At 51.9% G+C, this 20,930-nt stretch overlaps 1 protein-coding gene across 1 annotated transcript in view; it reads left to right on the forward strand.

Annotated features, from left to right (window-relative positions):
- The window catches only part of Wdr93 (WD repeat domain 93), a 40,060-nt gene extending 20,721 nt beyond the window's left edge, over positions 1-19,339 (forward strand). Inside the window, exons 9-17 of the mRNA XM_074062159.1 lie at positions 2,624-2,795; positions 4,411-4,475; positions 4,997-5,083; positions 5,939-6,058; positions 6,934-7,147; positions 8,735-8,798; positions 10,393-10,549; positions 11,036-11,240; positions 19,067-19,339. Coding sequence (XP_073918260.1) covers positions 2,624-2,795; positions 4,411-4,475; positions 4,997-5,083; positions 5,939-6,058; positions 6,934-7,147; positions 8,735-8,798; positions 10,393-10,549; positions 11,036-11,240; positions 19,067-19,154 — 1,172 coding nt within the window. The 3' untranslated portion in view covers positions 19,155-19,339. The remainder of the gene's footprint in view (positions 1-2,623; positions 2,796-4,410; positions 4,476-4,996; positions 5,084-5,938; positions 6,059-6,933; positions 7,148-8,734; positions 8,799-10,392; positions 10,550-11,035; positions 11,241-19,066) is intronic.
- Positions 19,340-20,930: the final 1,591 nt, after the last annotated feature.

Raw genomic sequence — 20,930 nt, forward strand, 5'->3', positions numbered from 1 at the left:
ACCAGATGAATTGCAGAAGTAAAGGGAAAGGCACAACAATAAAGCTTTCAGAAAACAATGTAAGCAGATCTTTTTGATCACTAGATAGAAAACCGCTTCTTACACTAAAAGAAGAACTGGATACAGTTCACTATACTAAACTTCAGAACTTCTAAGCCAGCCCAGGAAAATAGTTTGTGAGACCCTATCTTGAAAAAACCCATCACTCATGTGGTAGCATGCCTGCTTTGCATGTGTGAAGCCCTGAGTTCAAACCCCAGTCCTACCAAAAAAAAGAAAAAACCCATCACAAAAATAGGGCTGGTGGAGTGGCAAGCGAAGGCCCTGAGTTTAAACCCCAGTACTGCCAGAAAGAAAAAATGTTAGCACATCATTGAGTGCAAGAAAGAGCAAGGGCTCACATCTATAATCCCAGCTACTCAGGAGGCAGAGACAGGAAGATGGAAGTTTGAGTGTGGCCTTAGCAAAAAAAGTCAGTGAACCTCAGACTCAAAAACAAGCCAGAGGCTGGCAGAGTGGCTCAAGTGGTAGAGGACCTGCCTTGCAAGTAAGATGCCTTGAGTTCAAACCCCAGTGCCACCATAAAAACAACAACAACAAAAATAAATAAGTAAATAAACCAGGTATGGTGGCACACCTCTGTGGTCCTAACTACTTGGGGTAGATCAAGATCCAATACTGTTCCAGACAAAAGCACAAAACCCTAAAAAAGAAAAAAGCAAGAGGATTGGGGCATGTCTCAAGTGGTAGAGTGCTTGCCTAGTAAGCTGTGAGGCTCTGAGTTCAAGCCTCAGTTCTGCCAAAAAATAAAAGCAAGAAAGATTAAACAAGCAAAGAGGTACAGGCCATTCTCAAAGAGACTGTTCAAATGGGCACAAGCCATAAGGGAAGGTGCTCACTGTCATTGTCAGAAGGAGCTGTAAATTAAATCCTCAAGAGACACCACCACACGCCTGCCAGAATGGCTGCAACTGGAAAAGCCCGAGCACACCAGGTGCTGAGAGGATGTGGGCAGCCGGGACTCTGCACACTCCATGTAGCAAAGGAGGTTGAAACACCAGCTTAGAACAGGTCATGTTTCATAGCAAAGTGGGAGATGCCTGTGTGCTGTGTCCCAGCGTTTACGCTCCTAGGCAGCTCACCAAACTCCTCGTTTGCCTGACTAAGGAATTTCCTGAAATGTGGAATTTTCAGTGCTAAAACTAGGAAACTCCAGAGCAACTCCAGAGCAAATCAGTTCAAAGTGGTCCTCCCTCTTCTAAGTCTGTGCCCATAGACTTCAAGCAGTTTTCTACCAGGAGAAAGGAGCAGAAGAACAATGGTGGGCTGGGGACATAGTGTAATGGCAGAGTGCTTGCTAGCATGTTTGAGGCCCTGGGTTCAATGCCCAGCACCCCCAAAAAATGGTAAGAGTGACACAGTGGTAATTAGAAGAAACAACCAAATGTCTCCCAACAGTAGAACAGATAAATTGTACTATATCCACTCGATAGAATACTATGCAGCAATGAAAATGAACAAACTTCAGCCACACATACAAGTAGATGAATCTCACAAATAGTACTGAGCAACAGAGGGTAGCCATAGGGCGGCTGTTATGTTTCTTCTCATGTAAAACTCAGCACCAACAAAACGGGATGCTTGTTTACATGGTGAAGTTGTAAGTTAGGCCAATAAAGTGACTACATAAAAGTCAGGAGAGTGCTTGCCCCTTTTCTCAGGGGCGTGTGGTAGTAAAGAGCCCTTGGGAAGCTTCTGGCAGGTGCTGTTCTACTTCTCCACCTAAGGAGGTAACATAAGATGTTTGCTTTGTAATAATTTATCAAGATATACAGCTTCGTGCCCTTTAATGAAAGTATGTTACATTTCCTAATGAGAAAGAGGTTTAATGAGGAGGACCTAGTGTCCTGGCATAGCTGAGCTGCAAGACGACCTTGTGTTGAGTGACAGTGCAACAGACTCAGGTGGAGGACTCATTAACCCAGACTGCTGAGTCCTGCCACAGAGTTTCTGTCCCCATAGGTCTGGGCTGGGCCCTGGGACTCTGCATTTCTACCCAGTTCCCCAGGTGCCTCTCTGATCCTGCTGAGGGACAACAGTTGTCACTAGGGAAGCCCTGGAGGCCTGTGGAGCCTCCCAGCACCTCCCAGGGAGAGTGAACTCTGAGACTAGGGTGTGAACACAGAGGACAAATCACCAGGTGTTCGTGCAGACCTAGGAACCAATGGAAAGGAAATGGAAAGTTCTTGGAGGGGAACGATGGGGAAAATGGTGAATAGAGGAGGGCAATTGGAGAGACCAAGACTGCCAACTGTACATGTCTTCAGAGGCACCTGAAAGTGATGCTCACTGGCAGGTTTGGGCCTTGCAGCACTGGGGAGACCAAGGGAAAGATGTGGCTTGGAGATGTAGGAAGGGGGAGGACAGCTGCTCTTCACCTGGGAGGAAGGGGGAGACCACAGGGGAGGCTAGAACACCTGGGCTCACAGACTGCGGAGTAAGAATGGATTTCTGAGGATGAGGCTCCTGCAGGAAAGGGGAAAGCAGGGAGAAACCCGGGCGGGGGGGATCTGCAAAGAGGAGGCCAAATGATCTGACCCAACTCTGGAACCTTTCAACCAAGGCACCACATTTAAAAGCCCCCTGGATGTCATGGCAAAGATGGAAGCCAGCTTTGGGCTGGGCTCGGGGCAGGACCACTTCATCAAGGACTCTCAGTGGGAGCAGCACACAGAGATCTTCTACACCTCCTACAAGAAGTACCTGGACAGGGAGTGGCAGGAGGAGCCACTCAGGTGAGCCCCTGCTCCCTTGAACACCAGAACTGACCCAAGGCCTCAGAAAGTCCCAGATCCCAAAGCTCACTCTCTGATACAGGGCAATTTTTAGAGGACTTCAGCAGATTTTTGAAATATCATATGAATATTGTTCACAATTTGTTGAGTATGGACAAAGGCTGATAATATGGGTTTAAAAGAAAGAATAATATGGCCCAACTCAGTGGTAGAACACTTCCTAGCATGTCCAAGGCAACCAGCACCTGCTAATAATTTTTAAAAGCCCGAAGAAGGCAGCTATGTCTCCTTTCTTAATGGCAATGGTGATAAAAACAGAGCCCAGCCAGGTGCTGTGGCTCACACCTGTAATCCCTGCTACTCAGGATGCAGAGATAAGGAGGATCTCAGTTCAAGGCCAGCCCAGGCAAAAAGCAAGACCCTATCTCAAAAATACCCAACACAAAAAAGGGCTGGCTCAAGTGTTAGAGCACTTGCCTAATAAATGTGAGGCCCTGAGTTCAAACTCAAGTACCACCAATCTCTGAAGTATCCAAGGTGACTGCTTTCAGGAGCCGCTCTCCTCACAGTCACTGTGGATCCCAGGAACATTCTCATCTCCTGTGGGAAGTCAAACCTCTCTTCTTGCTGTCAAGTGGACCTGCAGTTTCCTCACTGCAGGACACAGATTCAAGGCTAAGCCCTGGCAGCCTCTTGCTATTAGGAACTGGAACCCTCACCAGGCTGGGATGCACCTGCAAGGTGTTTAGAGATTTTGGGAGCCAGTTGTTAGACCACTGTTAATTGTCAGTGGTAGGAGTATTGACACTGCAAAACTCTGCAAACCCTACAAATCTGGGCCCTTTTTAAAAAGACCCATTTTATCAGTACACCCCTGGGGTTTGTTGCTTTTGCTGTTGTTTTTGGTTTTTATGGCAGTACTAGGGGTTGAACTCACACTGCTAGGCAGGCGCTTTGCCACTCATCACTCCATAAACCCTTAAAAACTTACCTATTCCTGGGCACCAACTCACACCTGTAATCTTACCTGCTCGGAAGGCAGAGATCAGGAGGATCGCAGCTCGAAGCCAGCCCTGGCAAATCGTGAGACTCCATATCTAAAAGTCCATCACAAAAAGGGCAATGGAGTGGCTTTAGTGGTAGAGTACCTGCCTAGCAGGCATGAAGCCTTGAGTTCAAACCCCAGTACTGTAAAAAAAAAAAAGAAAAAAGAAAACGTATCTATTTGGTGACACTGGGATTTGAACTCAGGGCCTCGCACTTATAGGCACTGCTGGCTGTACTGTCCCCAGATTAAGAGAGCATTTAGGTGAGTCAGTCACGGCTGCTCTTTAAGGGCTCTTTCCTGAGGACAGCAGTGGCTCTGCAGTGGGAGGCCTTCTCTGGCAGAAGCTGTGCCTGCACCTTATTGGCCTCTGAGTGTCCCTGCAGCTCCACCCGCGCTGCCCTCAGGCAGCATGGCCCCAGGATCAGCAGCTACAGCATGACTGTCCCTGTGCCCTGTGCCCTGTGACGGCCTCCTGACTGTCACTCTGGTCCTCGTGCCAGGACTGCTGGCATCTCTCCTTGCCAAAAGGCCCTGCATGGCCCTGACTCCTGTGTCCTCCTTTCCCAGTACGGCCACCTTCCATTTCCTCCCTCCGAGCCGCGCGATATCAGCAGAAGTCAGAAGCTCCTCAGGTGAGCTTGCTTATGGCCACTGGTTGTCCTAGGCAGGAGGCACCTCAGGAGCAACCTCAGCAGGCCTCCTGGAGACATGCCACACAGCACGCAAGTCCACAGGGTGGGGGAGTGGACGTGGGAGTCAGGCTGCCAGCCGGAGCCTGACAGCTTCTGCAGATCTGAGGCCCAGAGCCCAGCGCCCATCTCAAGGAGGGACTGCCACAGAGGAGGGTGGGAGCAGGGTGCTTCTGGCCACGCGCTCACCTTATGGCACAGCCAGAGCACATGGGTTTTCTAGAAGATCTAGGGCAGCCAAGGAGTGGTTGCACCCATCCTCCCTGACCAGAAAGGCCAGAGGCCCAGGAGTAGCCCCTCAGGGACATCCAGCACCCCTCATTGAGACACCCACCATTCTGAGGGTGCTGCCCGCCAGAACAAACCACTGCAGACCCCCACAAGCAGCTGCCTCTAGGCCAGATGCCCTCCACGGGAACCTGAGGTCCCCGCTGTCTTACAAAGTGCCCCCTTCTTCTTTCCAGGAGTGGCCTCTGTTCTTGGCATACACTGGACCGGAAGTCACAATTTCTTCCTGTACTCACTGAGCCGAAACCCAAAGGATAAAGTTGGTACTTCAGCAGGAGTTATCCAAGCCCAAGGTTCTGAGAACACGACCCTCTCCAGCTGAGTGAGACCATGTCACACCACATTAGCATCACGTTAGGCAAAAGTGGGGGGGGGGGCAAGGTGTCTGTGGTGTGACCTCAGGTGTCTGTCCCTGAGCTGTCATGTTTCTTAAGGATGACAGGTCAGTAGGGACAGCACCCAGAGTTGGTCCTTCTGCTTTGGAAGGTCAGCACTGGGCCATGCCCGCCTCACCTGTTTCCTCAAACGAAACAGAGCTCCCTAACAACACTGTCACTGTCCACTGTGTATTGTGAAAAGCAAAATCTGGAGGGTTTCTGTATGTGAAAGCCCTTTGAACTTGAAATGCACCAAGGAAAGACAGGCAGTGATCACTGCCACAAAACTTCACAGAGGAAGCTACACGCACGAGTCCCCTTGAGCTACTTCAGTATTCTACTTCAAAAGTCATGTTATAATGCACAGAGAAGGAATTTCTTTCCTTCCATCCCTCTCCCAGGTGACCTGGCTTCCAAGCCCCACTTCTTTACTGACTGGCATGTAGCCTTGAGCAAGTTACCTAGCCTCTGCCTAGTCCTCATCCGTAAAGTGGTGTGCTGACAGAACCTACTCCACAGAGCCCCTTTGAGAATGAAGTGAAATGATACCTGGGAAGTTCCGAACACCTAAAAGCACTGTGACTTCTTATTTCAGGGAAGACAGCCCTGCACAGAGAGGAGACAGGTGGTTCTGGCGCTCAGGCCCCAGGTGGGCATACAGTCTGGGCCTCAGGTTGTCCAGGTGGAGGCAGGCAGGGGCAGGGTGTGTAGGGAGCATAGTGAGTGTGTCCTCCCCTGCAGACCCCGAGAGCGTGTGGCCCTGTGCTGCGCCCATTGCGGTCTCCCAGCTCGGTGTCTCCTCTTCCTACCTGGTGCTGGCCTGTGAGGACGGCGTGCTGATGTTGTGGGACCTAGCGGAAGGTGAGCCACCTGCGCACCTTCTTCAGAGTGAGCACCTCGTGGGTCTCTGAACGCCTAGAGTAGGAGCTCTGGTGTCCTGGGACTCTGGCCTTCTGTTACCTCTGTGTTCATAGTCACCTGAGGCAGCTGGCCCTTTTTTCCACTCCTTCATTCATTCAACAAACACTGAACACAATCTGTGTAATGCTTCTTATGTCCTATGGCTGGTACCACACCAGGTCCTGGGAGTGTAACCATGGCTTTCCGTATTACACTCCAGTGAGGAAGTATCCAGCAGAGTTCCAACATCCTCTGCATCTGCCCTCCTCCTCCCAAGCTCAGGTCCTCAAAACAGACGGGTTTCTGCCCTGCTGTGCCACCTCCACACAAAAGGAGCCCTGATGGTATTGGAGCAGCAGCTGCTCTGGTCCAGCTCTGCAGGTGACCTGGCCAGGACAGCCTCAAGGGGAGGGGCGCCCTAACCAAAACTAAAAAGGGACTGAGTAAGTGGTTGACCATGCACAGCTCGTGTCCATTGTTCCAGCCACTGATAAACTCTTGTCTGGCCACACCCAGCCCTCCTTTCCTGAGTCCACTCCCCCTAGACACCTTCATACCCGGTACTCTGCTGGAGGGCAGCCCTAACTGGGTTACGGCCTCCCTCCCTTCCTGCCCTGACTCTTCACTCCACCATGGACTGGGCTGTCCCTTCCCCAGCTCCTCTGCAGACATGGGGGGCTCCCTGAGGGCTGTTCTTTCCCACAGGCCCTGGGTTTACAGGTTTCCTTGCAGAGGGCACTCATTGCTTGACTTTGCCCTCACACCAGCTGGTCACAGAACCAGCGTCCATGGCTGTCTTCCCCCTTTCTGATCAACCATGTGATTTCTTTCTCCAGGATTCCCCCTGGGGGTTATTGCTCTTCCTGAGGGATGCTCCTGTCAAAGCATTCACCTCTTAAGATTCTTCTTGGTCCACAATAACCAGAACATGTATCCTGAGGTGCCAGTGAAATCCCAGGTGAAATGTGTGGTGCTGGGGACCGACGCTTCCCTGTACCTGGTGACAGCCAGCGGGACCCAAAGCCCTACCCTCAGTGTGCTTGTGGAGAGGTCAGTGGCTGGGGTGTGGAACAGGGCTAATGACCATGGCAAAGCCTGCTGGGAAATCCACCTTCCCTGTCATCATCTCTCCTGGTGAGCAGCTCCCTAGCGTCATGTGTGACCCAGCTGCCTAACAAAATCCTAAGGCATAAATGACAACTTTCCTGTGCCATGTGACCAAGTAGAGGCTCGCTTCTGCCCAGGGGTCTCATGCTTTTTTAATATTAAAGATATTTTATGCATGCAAATGAATCAAGAGAGAGAGAGAGAGAGAGATACAAAAAACAATAAGAACAATGGGCTAGACTCCTCTGTGCACTGGACATCATCAGTACCTCTAGTTCCGCTGAGGTCCCTGTGTGCCTCTCCCTGATGACGTCCTCCTGGCTTCTTCCCAAAGGTCATCAATTACCTGTTGCCTCATACCAAACCACCCCCAAAACTTAATGGCTAAAGAAAGCAGTCCTTGTTAGCCCCTGACTCCACAGTCTCCAATGTAAGCTGGACTCAGGTGATGACTCAGCATACCCATGCTTGCAGACAGCTGGCGGCTCAGCCAGGGCTGGGGTCCAGAAGGGCCTCACTCCCTCACCTGGCAGTTAGCAGGCTGTTGGCAAGGCACCTGGGCTGTCTTCTTGGTGGCCTCTCCTGCAGACTAAGGTGCCAGCAGCAAGGGACAGCCCCACAGCACGAATGCCTCTCAACCTTGATTGTGCTACTCCTGCTGATGTCAAAGCACAACCCTTGGGCATCCCCACCTTCAAGCAGAGCAAACACAGACTTCACCTTGTTCTGTTCTTGTCTTTTTGAGACAGGGTCTCACTGTGTAGCTCCGGCTGGCCTCACACTCAAAATCTTCCTGCCTCAACCCCCCAAGTGCTGGGATTGTTGGCAGGCACTACCTCGCCTGGCTTAGATGCCACCTTTTTTGTTTTGTTTTTATGTTTTGGCAGTACTAGCACTTGAACTCAGGACCTCACACTTGCTAGGCGGGTGCTCTACCACTCGAGCCCTCCCCAGCCCTAGTCTCCACCTTTTGATGGCAGTCACAGCCAAGTATTACGGCTAATTGTTCTCTAAACGATATGTCACTTAGCCGTACATATTAGGAGCGATACACTTTATATTCCTCAATTTGCTTTTCAGTGATACTTATTCTAGCTTGCTTTGCGACATTGCTCATAAGAATTATAAAAGTTGGGCTGGGTGCCTGTGGCTCACAACCGTAACCCTGACTACTCAAGAGGCAGAGATCAGGAGGATCAAAGTTCAAAACCAGCCCTGGGCAAATAGTTCTCAAGCTCCTATCTCAAAAATACCTATCTTCAAAAACAGGGCTGGTGGAGTGGCTCAAGTGGTAGGAATACCTGCCTTGTAAGTGTGAAGCCCTGAGTTCAAACTCCAGGGCCACCAAAAAAACCAATTATATATATTGGTGCTTGTAGCTCCAGTGTTACGTTCCTTGCTGCATTATATCTCACTGTGTTATTTAAGCACCTTCCTGAAAATGGATATTTGGACAGATGCTCAGGAGAGGATAGTGAAAATCTGAAACTCTTCAAATAGCAGAATGTCTGTGTGGCTTATGTCCTGCAGTCCTGTGAAGTACCCAGAAGAAGCCATCTGTGCCGTGGCCCCAGTCCCAGCCTTGCCTGGCATGGTGAGTTCCCTGTGCCTCTCATGACTCTTCTGTTGACAGCCTACTCTGTGCTAGGCACATGATTAGCCTTTGCTATGCAGATATAAAAGTCTGGGGCTAGGGGTGTCGCTTGGTGGTGGCCCTGGTTCAATCCCCAGCATCAAATCGATAAGCAATAAATATAGTAAAAGAGAAAGTCCCTGACTTTGTGGAGCTCACAGTTCATCCAGAAAGACAGACAGGTCAACAAGCAGCTGTTCTGGATCACAAGGAGGGCTGTGATATGATTTTGCAATGGATGCGTGGAACAAAGAGATCACTTGACTTTACCTGCAGAAGTTGGCACAGGAAGGGGGTATGACAGAGGGCAGCTGCAGTGTCAGATCCTCTGTGTGAAGAGGAAGGAGGCTGGGCTAGGGCATGGTGGGGGCAGAGGGACCAGCTCTGGAAGGCCATGGATGCCAGACGGAAGGTTAAGGCATGCCCTCCTGTGGGATGGGGCTTGAGCACATGGGGGTAGGACAGTTAGGAAAAGGACCCCAGTTGCTATGGCTGTAGTCAGAGGTGAGGGAGGCAGCTAGGCCAATCCTGACTTGCAGAGCTGGTTCCCTAGTCCTTCCAGGGCCTGCTGATGGAACCCAGGCCCGGGAGAAAGTCTGTGACTCCCATTGTGGCCCTGGAAGGGCAGGGGTTTCCAGGACTTCCAGGGGAGGCCCAGGGCTAAAAATGTCCACTGAGTGCTCACCAACCAGAGAGCAAGAATGGTGGGTGGAACCGAGTCACAGAGGAGACAAGGAGGGAGAATGGAGTTCCCTATGGGTACTGCTGTCTCTTATGGGACAAGGAAGAGCTCAAAGGATGACCCAGGAGAAGCAAGAGCACTCCACAGCTCAGAAGGAGAGTTTGAAGGGTGGTGCTCCCTGCTAAAGAGAACCAAGCACCTCCTTGAGACAACAGGCGTCTGAGGCAGGACAGATGGTTCAAGGTGGGGTAGAGAGGATGATAGAGACCCACTGGGGGGAGCTGTGGCAGTGAGAGAGGATCAAGGAGGGCTTTGGAAGGTCTGGGCAGGGGGGAAGCAGGCGGGAGGGGCCCATCCCAGACCTCAGCCAGGAGGACCCCAAAGGAGGAAGAAAGGGCAATGGAAGCCCAGGTGAGGAACTGGAACCATGAGGAGGGTGTGCAGCAGGGAGGAGGCTGGGGGAACAAGAAGAAGCCAAAGGGGCAAAGGGGTGAGCCTCATATCAGACGGATCCCGGGTCAGACAGAGCCCAGGTCAGAGCCTGGATCAGATAGAGCCTGAGTCAGACAGAGCCTGGGTCAGACAGAGCCTGGGTCAGACAGAGCCCAGGTCAGAGCCTGAGTCAGACAGAGCCTGGGTCAGACAAAACTCAGGTCAGACAGTGGCCCCATCAGGCAGCAGACAGTGCCCCATCAATGCGTGAAGGCAGTGTGGGCCAAGGGAGGCAGCACCCAATGGAGCAGAGGTTGGTGCCCACAGGACAGAGAGATTCTCCAGCTGCTTTGCTCACCCAGCACAGGGGCAGCCTCTGCACCTGCCTTCCTGTAGGGCTGAGTCTGGAGGAGTCCCCACATACCCTCTCTTGCTTCCCAGGTACTGATCTTTGCCAAGAACGGCTCTGTGAACCTCATGGACGTGGCCAAGGCTAAAGTTGTCTGTGGCTTTGCTCCCCCCAGATGTCAGGAGCTGGCAGACCCCTGTAATCCACTGTTTGTTGTGTCCTCACACCATCCGTGTTTCCTGCTCCAAGGTTTGGAAGGGCTGCTGCCAGCTCTAGAGCATGCTGCCCCTCCCTGACTCCCCAGCCCCATGAAGCAGAGTGACCCACTCAAGCTCCCTGTCCCCAGCATCTCCTCCGCCACAGGACAAAGGGTGCTGCAGCCCAGTCTTCCAAGGTCCTCCAATACAGTGCTGGCAAGGCTGGGTGTGGTGGCTCATGCCTGTAATCCCCACTGTTCAGGAGGTGAGATCAGGAGGATGGCGGTTCAAAGCCAGCCCTGGTCAAATAGTTCTTTGCGAGACCCTATCTTGAAAAAACCCAATACCAAAAAGGGCTAGCAGAGAGGCTCAAGTGGTAAAAGTGCCTGCCTAGCAAGTGTGAGGCCCTGAGTTCAAACCCCAGTGCCACCAAAAAAAAAAAAAACCCAAGGTGCTGATAAGGTTTTCTGTGGAGAAGGCAGTCACAGAGCCTGGTGTTCTTATGTCATACTCATACCTGTGTTCTTATTTCACACAGGAGCCCATCCACATGGTGAAACCACACCCGCTAATAATACTGAAGATATCCAAAACTCTATTTTTTATTTTGACTTTGAGGCCTACCCACTCCTGGAAAATATCTCCAAAAATCACACCATTCCACAAAAGGACTTGACAAAAAACAAGGACTTCCCCCTGGTGTTGCCGCTGGAGAAAAGATGTGAGCACCTCCTCCAGAGCACGTAAGGACTGCAGTGCCTGCCCTCCTGGTGTTGGCGCTGTCCCAGGGTTGAGAGGTGGGGTCTGCAAAGTCTGGGGTGAGAGCCTTTTGGCACTTAACTCCCCTAACTGAGGGATAGCGCCACACGAGCCACCTCCAGTTCCCATTTGGACCGGTAGGAAGAAAGGCTTCAGTCTAACGCTGTGTTCCTGTTGTGACCACCTTTTCCCTTTAATTTTCTCTTTCCATTTTTACAAAGCACATTTGCGTCACTAGACGTCATTGCAACACGGTTTGGATTAGGTTTATGGAGTGTGGACCATGTCTGGCCCACTGCCCAGTTTTGAAAAGAACGGTTTGGTTGGTTGGTTGGTGCTGGGGCTTGAACCCAGGACCTTGCACATGCTAGGCGAGCACTCAACAACTAAGCTGCATGCACACCTCCTTTGACGGATTTTTATTTTTTAATTGTGGGGCACTGCTGAGGTTTGAACTCGGGGCCTCATGCATGCTATGCAGGGGCTCCACCGCTTGAGCCATGGCCCAGTCCCTGGACATTTTGGGCAGGTCTGATTTCTAAGGTTTGCAGGTATGAGGTCGGGTGACACATATGAGGTCCAGCATTTGTGGATCCTCAGTAAAAGAAACCAAAATGCCTGGAAAAATACTAAATGTGACCAGTGGGTGGCAGCACAGCCCCTCTGCGCTCTCTCATGCCTGCTTTGCCTGCCATTTTTTCTTTCTTGTGCTGCTGGGAATAGAACTCAGGCCAGCCTCTGACCTGCTACACTGATGTCTTCCTGTGCTGTGCTGGTGGCTCGGGTGGCTCTCGGTATCCCATGGGGCCAAGCGTGCCCATGCACCTGGAAAGAAATAGTGTCTCGTGTCTGGGGATGAAGAGGCGCGGTTGGCTTTGCCTTTGACTAAAGGCTTACCAGCACTCAGGTGTTCCTGACACGGAGGTTTCTTATTCTGACCCCAATATCATGTTGGTCAGGTGCAGTCAAAGAATTTAGGGGAATGTTTCTTGGTGTCAATAAGGAACTGCTGAACAAAGACCATGCCACGTGTAGAAAAGAAAGATTTATTGAAGCACAGACTGCGGGGCTGACCCTCGGGTTCAGGCTGCAGCAGCTTGGCTGGAATGGGGAGTGGGCTGTATAGGAGGGACCACACCGTGAGGGAGGGAGGGTGTTCCTTCCAGAGAACAGCCGGGCTGCTGGCCCCCATTTATCTGTGATCACCAGGTGGAATGGGTCGTCATGCATAGCTAGTTGAGAAATGGGAAGTTCCTGCAGTTTTGCAAGCAGGGAAACAAGCAGGGGAGTTTTGCAAGCCGTCACAAATCAGGGGGGTCTGGTTTCATTGCTAGCCTCGGGACCCTCCGCCTGCCCCAAGAATGCCAGAGACCTAACAGTGTCTACGGTCATTGTCACATGGTTCGGGAAAATATTTACAGAGAGATGTGGTGAAAAGGTAAAAGTGCTAACAGACGACGAAATCTGAGAAAATACTTGTGCAGAGAGACAAAACGCTAACAGCTGGTGAGTCTAGGTGAAGGCTCATCAGATTACTTGTGCCTCTTTACAGGTTTGACGTTTTCAAAATAAAAAGATAGGGAGCGATTATAAACATCATTTAGACATAATCTGGTTCTGAATCAGGGCAGATGGAGTTGTGTACAGCAGTAGCTCGGGTGATTCACGGCTCTTCTACAAAAAATGTATCGTTTGGGCAAATTGATTAAAAATAGTGGTGAGTCAGGTGCTGGTGGCTCTCACCTATAATCTGAGCTACTCAGGAGGCACAGATCAGGAGGATGGAGGTTCACAGCCAGCCCAGGCACGTAGTTCCTGAGAGCCTATCTTGAAAATACTCAATACAAAAAAGGACTGTTGGAGTGGCTCAAGTGGTAGATCGCAAGCATGAGGCCCTGAGTTCAAGCCCCAGTGCCACCAAAAAAAAAAAAAAATAGTGAAAGATAAGACAAGAGCATAAGGTGAGGCCTGGCCCATGGGAGGGGCTCTCCCGGGGCAGGGGGCAGGGCCTGGAGCTTTCTGGTGCCCTCACTGGGGGCTCTGACGACCCTAGGCCAGCAGGCTGCCCTTTGTGTGGGAGTACTGAGGGCAGCAGATCAGCTCTGGGTGGCTCACCTCCCACCTGGCTGACTGTTCTCACCCTCAACCAAGGCAACCTAGTCTCAGAGACCTGCTGACCCTACTTCAGCCCACCGAAGCTGCTTCAAGTGTAGAACTGCTCCCTCAGCTAACAAAGTCATTTCCCAGGGTAAAAAAGATGTATTCAGAAGCTGCACTCATATATATATGCACACACACACGCATATATGCTCCTATATGTGTATTCATTATTTCTGATATAGAAATTGGGAAAACAGGAAAATACCAAAAGAAGAGGAAATTTAAATAACTCGTAATCACAAATCACCGACACCACCACTAGCTTCTTTCACCTTGGGGTTTTCACCAAGGTGAAATCATCTTCCGTGTTCACATCTTCATCTGACTTTATGTCATTCCCAAATATAACTTAACTTTGAACTCAGGGCTCATGCTTGCTAGGCAAGTGCTCTACCACTTAAGCCACTCCACCAGCCCTACTTAATGGTTTTTGATTTTTTTTCTAATTTTTATTTTATTCATATGTGCATACAATGTTTGGGTCATTTTCATTTTTGATTTTGAGAAAAACTTTTTTATTGCTAGTAAGTCTCCTGTCACTCTAACAAAATACCTGGGATAATTAATATATTCAGATAGAAAAGGTTTGCTTGGGCCTCAGTTGGGAGGCTTCAGCCCATGTTCAAGGCCCCACTGCCTTGGGTGTAACAGCTCCTTATGGCAGGGAGTGTAGTGCAGAGCAGGCCGCTCTCCATGACCCAGAAGCAAAACGATACCAGGAAGGGGCTGAGGTCCCACACTCTCCTTTGAGGACACACCCCCATGACCTACCCTCCCACTGGGCTCCATCTCTTAAAGTTTCCATGCTGGGAACCAAGCTTTTAATACGTCCCCCTTCAGGGGACATTGGACACCCACACTATAGCATTTGTAAGTATGGTTTTTCATGACTGTGTAATAGTCTGTGGGAAGGATGTCTACAAGTGACTTTACCCCTCTGTGACTGGACTGCTAGGATAAGGAGAAGCCCATTGTTTCTGTCCTGCCTTCCCCTTCTCTGGAACATGGAGGCCCATCCTAGCCCCCGTACAGAACGGAGGGGACTCTTCTACCTCCTGGTTACTGACTTCTGTCCCTGGCCAAGGTGCCAGCCCCTTCCCTCCTGGGAGGGCCCAGTTGGCTGGGGTACAGAGGACTGCCTTCTGAGGGACCTTCTGCAGAAAAGAGGCTGGCATCAGCAGAGCTGACCAGCAGGGGCTGGGGCAGGGCTTGGGGCTGAACAGTGGTGCCACTTTTGGGAGATGGAAAGGCTAGGGGGCACTGGAGAGGGCACAGTGTCCAGCTGGCCAGGGGCAGGTGCACTTCCTGGTGCCCTGGGGATCAGTTTGAGGGCACGCCTATCTGGTCCTGCGCAGTGTTTGAGTCACATGCCTTGGGGCAACACAGTTTCTGATCTGGGACCCAGAGGTAAATTGAGAAACGCTTGGTTTAAAGAGGGCTTTTCCTGTTCCTCTTGCTCTGAGGCTGGATGTCTGGGACTTCCCAAAGGGCACCCCAGCATTTCAGTGTGTAGGGTCAAAAACACAACGGCTCTGAGAGGACGCTTCAGTGCACGCGTGTCGTGTGCCCACAACCCTGGTGCTGTCCTTCACAGTGGACTCTCCTCACTTTATGACACATGCCCCTCACAGGTCCCAGTTTATTTGTTTATTGGTTTCTATTTATTTCTGCATCTGAAATAGTTTCTATTGGCTGTAAAATGAGGTGAAGCTGTCAGGGTTTATGCAGCAGTAGATTCAGAGGTTCAAACTTGCAAGAGGCGGTCCCATCCATTTCCACAGTCCCACACTAGACTTCTGAAACCGCCCATGTGAAGCAGCGGCTGCCTTTAGGGCTGAGAGGAGGCCTCTGTGGGCCTCTGCTCCCCAGCCTAGGCCCTCAGGGTGCCACATGGCTGGGTCAAACTTCTGATGAATATTGCAGACACCAGGGAACAGACAGAGCAAAGAGAAGCCACAAAAGCCAGACTTTCTGGCTCCCACCAGCTTTCTGACAGTGGGTGGCTTCATGACGGCCTCAGACCCTGCTCTGCTCAGCACACAGCTCCTTTGGTGAGGGGAGGCTAGCCCTGTGTGACGTCGGGGCACATGTTCACTATGGTGGGAGGAGAAGGGTGAGGAATGGCATTGTTTATTGCTGTCCCCAGCTCGGGACTGTGGCCATCGTAACACACTTGCCTTTCTTGAGAAACAGAGGATGAGCTCCTCCCAAAGTTGATTTGGCGGCTTTGTGTGGGACTTGCTGAGGCCCGTCCACTCTTGGATGGGCAGCTAGTCACTTTTCATCACTGTGACAAAGTGCCTTTGCACATCTACTTAGCGGAGGAAGGTTTACTTTGGCTCACCATTTCCAAGGTTTCAGCTCATGGCTGGCTCCACTGTGAGGACTTGTGCTGCGACAGGGCGTCACCATGGCAGGGAGCGGGTGACAGAGGACACTTCTCACCTTGTAGCAATCAGAAAGCAGAAACTCAGACAGGGAGGGCTGGGGACAAGATATACCTTTCAAGGCCTATTCCCAGAAACCTACTTCCCCCAGCCAAGCCCCGCCCCCAGTGGCCAATTCAGCCCCCAACTCCTCGGTGGTCTGCCATTGATGAAGGGTCCTACTCGTGTGCCAGCCACCAGCTGGGGACCAGGACTTCAACACATGAGCCTTCTAGGAGACTCTTCATATCCAACACACGTGTGCCCACACCTTGTCAGTGTGTTTCCCACACAGAAGACACTGCAGTGTCCTCTGCCACCGTGGGAAGGAGAACAGGTGCACTTTGGTGGAGACAAGGGGCTGTCATGCTCCCTAGGGGGTTCACATAAACCCGCTTGCTAGTTGACACCCAACCTCAGGTGGCCCAGGCCCCCTCTCTCTCCTTCCTCACTGCCAAATAGCCAAAGGGAGTCATGCTGCAGATGGCTAGTGCCACCACCTCCACCCCAGCCCTAGTCCCTCAGCTGCCCTCTCTTCTGGGCCACCTTGGTCACCTCCACCCCTGCACTCTGCCTGTCTCAGGACACAGGTGCCTTGCTCGTGCCTGAGGCTAATGCCTGCTCCTACACTGGGGCACCAGACTGTCCCCTTCCCCAAAACAGCAAGATCCTACTTCCTCTACCATCTTCTCTTCCTTGTGGGTGACAGCCTCCTCCTCTCCTTAGCTTGTCCTAATCATAGGCTAATGTCACCATGTTCCCCTGTTGACAAACAAGTGTCCTTCTAGCTCTAGAGCCAGAATCTGGGCTGGATCCAGAAAAATGCAGCACACAGCATCCTCACAGCCTTATCTGTGAGGTCCCCTAAAATCCAGCAGGGCTGGTATTTGGAGATAGACTTTCAGGTTTTGGCCCATCTGAGCGGTGATGGTTCCCCCACTCGCCCTCCCGTTCCCTGGGAAAAGATGCTAAGTCTCACCCTTCACACAACAGGCTATGGAGGCAGGACAAAAATCAATAGCTCATATTTTACCTTGGAAACCAGGTTTAAAAATTAGTCGGTTAGTTATGTGTACACTGTTGTGTGCTCAGCGCTCTTCTGTGACTTGCCCTGGATCTTCTTTGTATGCTTGTGCGCCTTTTCTTTCGGTGTGAAGCTCTTTGTCAGTACGTTGTGTGTAATTTTTCCTGGCTTGTCTCTGGATTGAAGTCACTGTGATTGTTTGTTCAGCCAAACAGAAGTTCCAAGTGTCACATCGCTGGACTTGTCCATCTGCTTTACAGCTGGCTGAGGGCCCGGTAAAGAGTGTCAAAATCAGGGCGCAGGTTCTGCAATGCCCCCCGGTGCAGGTACAGAGGGAGAGGGAGGGCAAGGTGTGCACCCTGGCTCTCTCGTGGTGGCCATAGTCCTAGTCCTCACAGGACATTACAGGGCACTTGGTAGAGGCTGCCTCCTGGTCACGGCTGGGTCCACGGAGGAAGCACGTGCTTTAGACGTCACTGTGTTTTCTGAGCACAGTAAGGATTTTGGTTTAGGTTTTTTAAAACTTATTCTACTTTATGGCTGCCTCCTGTTCCGTCCCTCACTGACACCTGTGCCCTGACCCCTCCTTCCAGCAAGGTCACTTCCACAGTGCACCTATTACCGCAATTAGCCGTAATTGAGCACTTACTGTCTGCAGGTACCATGGGAGAGCTTTGCAGGCAAAATCTTTCTTCTCCTCCTCCCCACCCCCCGCCCCCGCTGTAGAGGGAGTGAGAAAACTCTTCACAGCCACTGCCTAAGGTCGCCAGCTTTGGAAGGTCCTAAACTGAAAAAAGGAACGAGCCAGACCTGTGAGTGCTGCCAGACACCACTGCTGGGATAGACTTTTTCAGTTGTTTTGGTTTTTTGAGTCAGAGTCTCACTGTGTAACCCAGGCTAGCTACAACCTGTGACCCTCCTGCCTCCATCTACCCAGTGCTGGGATTACAGATGTGTACAACCATGCCCACCTGAAGTAGATTCTCGATGGAAAAAAGAGTCATTGTGCATTACTGTATGTCACACACCTCCATTCTAAAAAGATGTGAGCATGAAAAGATGCTAAAGGACATGCAAGAAGCTGTTGATCGCAGAAAATAAGGGTCTGAAGTAAGCGGGAGTTTTACTGTTTTTTTGAGGTGGGATTTCTCTCTGCAGCCCAGGCTGGCCTCCAACACAAAATCCTCCTTCCTCAGCCCCTAGTGCTGGGATTACAGGTGTGCTCCACCGTGCCCAACTGGGGCTTTACTTTTGGTTGTATGCCCACTCATGCTTTTTCACTTTCATAAAAAGAAGCGATGTATAGGGCTGGTGGAGTGGCTTGAGTGGTAGAGCGCCTGCCTAGCAAGCATGAGGCCCTGAGTTCAAACCCAGTACACAAAAAAAAAAAAAAAAAAGCAATGTATAGACTATTTTTTAAGTTAGAATTTTCTGGGCTGTGGGTGTGGCTTAGGTGGTAGAAGTACTTTAGTAGGAAGAACTAGGCCCTGAGTTCAGTCCCCAGTACCACAAAAAAAAAGTCTTGTCTCTACATAGCTGTACCACATGAAGCCTCAAGGCAAATCCAAATCATTGTCTTTCTCCTCAAAAGTGTTGCTCTGGCACCCAGGGCAGAAACCTGGGGGCAGCCTGCACCCCACCCCAGCCCACTGCCAGCCCCTCCACCTGTGGACAGTGCCCACTGTGTACGATGAGGGGCAATATCAGATTACTGTGTGCTGAATGTGCCTTTTCTCTTTTTTCATTCATTTTGAGCATATTGATGTTTTCCTAAAACTTGTTTTGTTAAAGACCAAATATGAGCATCTTCAGATAAGTGAATCACAGTGTTTGTGACTGGCTTTGTGAGTAGCTCACTCAGCGCAGCGTCCTCAGGGTTCATTCCCGTGGTAGCACATGTGGCATTTCCTTCCTTTACAGGGCTGAATAATATTCCACTCATGGGTAGAGCCCATTTTGTTTGCAAATGGGCTTTTCAGTCCTCAGTTCCTACCCCACTCTCAGTGTGTACCCCCCATCAGAGCGCTAAGCCTGTCCCTCCTGGTAGGAGCTCTCCCCGGATGTCTGATGCAGACGCAGAGGTGAAGTGGGGTGTCATCCTCCAGTTCCTCCGTGAGCACAGGGGTCCTGTTCTGTCCTGGGAGCCAGGGAGCCGGGAGGTGGGTGAGGCGCCTCTCACCTCTGGTCGTGTGGCCCGCAGCTTCCAGAGGCTGAAGTACCAGGAGGAAGGGCACGAGCCATGGGGCCGGCTTCGGAGGTACTCCCTGATTCTCCAGAAAGAGAACTGAAGGAAGTGATGACCACCAGCAGCCTCGGCAGCCACTCTCCAGGCACCCTGAGGTGACAGGACACAGTGTCACAGAGCCACACCCTGGGGCCCTGGACTTGCAGCCTGCTTCCTCCACAGAGCCAGCCAGGGGAAAGAGGACCCGAGGGTCAGTACCCTCGGGTGCCAGGTTTGTCGCCCAATAAACAGCAGTGTTGTCCCCACTGCAGGTTGCTGTGGTGTGTGGTCCTTTGTTTCCACCAGCCCAGACCCCAGCAGGGCCCACTCACCGCACAGTTCCCAAAAGGAGCAGGACCCCCAGCTTGCCACTGCCCGGTGGTCCCCTTTCTCTCCACCAGCTACTTCTCCATCGCTTGGGGACCCTGACCCTTACAGAGGCGCCTGGAGGGCTGGGGTACAGGTCAGTGGTAGCAGGCAGGAGGCCCTGGGCCCCCATGCCCAGCACGGAGGAAGGGAGGGCGGGAAGGGGAGGAGAAGCTGGACCACTGTGGGAAGCTGGGTGTCCTGGAGACCTGAGAGAGGGACAGAGAGGCACCTGGCTGTTCTCTAGAAGCTGTGCCTCCTGCGTAGAGTGGTCCCCAGCAGCTCTCTGAGGGCCCATGACAACTGGATGAGGCCTGTAGGGCGTCCCAGGACCAGTCGCACACAGGGTTTCTGACTGCTCCTTCCCGTGCCCCCGTCCCCCTCTGTTCCTGGACCCCATGCTATGGCACTCGCTCACACCAACACTGAGTGGCTGGAGGTCCCAGGGAGGACACTCTGCCCTCCAGATATGAGAGCGGACAGCACCCATTGCACCTCCAGCTCCCCCACCTCCCACACCTCCCTTCTGGCCGTGTGGTCAGGAGCTGTATTTTACGCTACCCGTGCGTGCACACGCACACCCACACACTTGCCTGCCAGGGTCTGTGGACCACCAGCCTCCTTGTTGTCCCCACCCCAGTAGCCACAAATGAGCTCTCGGGAACAGCCCTTGACCTCTCTACTTCTACTTCCCCATCTGTGCTGACTGGAAACCTGCCCTAAGCACACAGCCTAGGGGACAGATGCTCGTAACTGAAGGAGGCCACTGCCGATGGCAGGGAGCAGGACCATTGCCTGTGTCATCATTTGCACCTCCACCGTCCAGCAGGCTTAAGCCCAGACTGCTCCAGCCCCAGGCAGCCCAGTACCTGTGGTTTTGAGCTGGTAGGAGAGGCCTGAGCAGTAAGCACACAGGCTTGCAGTCCACACCTGGGTCCCAGTCCCAACACTGTCACATGGCATCCGTGGGGTCCTTCGGCCTCTTGTTTACTTATAACTTTTCCATCCTTAAAAGGGGCCCCTAACTGGGGTTCCCAGGTTGGCTGGGAACCAGGGTGAGAGAGGCTCCCCTACTTCCTGCTGGCCTGGCAGAGGGCTACTGTCTTCCTCACTGTGGACAGCACACAGAGTTTACTCCAGGTGTGAAGGGGGCGGCCAGGAAGGGGTGATGGGGACCTGGGAGCAGTGGGAGGAGACCTCTTCCTATCTCCAGTCCTCTGTCTCGGCTGCTATTAGCAGGGACGTGTTAATGAAAATTCACACCCAGGCACTAATAAACAGTGGGCTGCTCCCAGCTCCGAGCAGAAGGAGAGGCCCTCGCAGGGAAGGGGGCGGCAATGAGCCCCACTTAGCTGTGAAAAGACTTGCTAACAACCGTAATCCAGGCCTAAACCGCTGAGCCTTTGCCATGCAAACAGATTTCTTCCCTAGTCAGTGTTCTGGGGTGGGGGGGACAAGCGTCAGATGGGGGCAG

Source organism: Castor canadensis, chromosome 19 (genome assembly GCF_047511655.1).
Source record: "Castor canadensis chromosome 19, mCasCan1.hap1v2, whole genome shotgun sequence".
Taxonomy (NCBI): domain Eukaryota; kingdom Metazoa; phylum Chordata; class Mammalia; order Rodentia; family Castoridae; genus Castor; species Castor canadensis.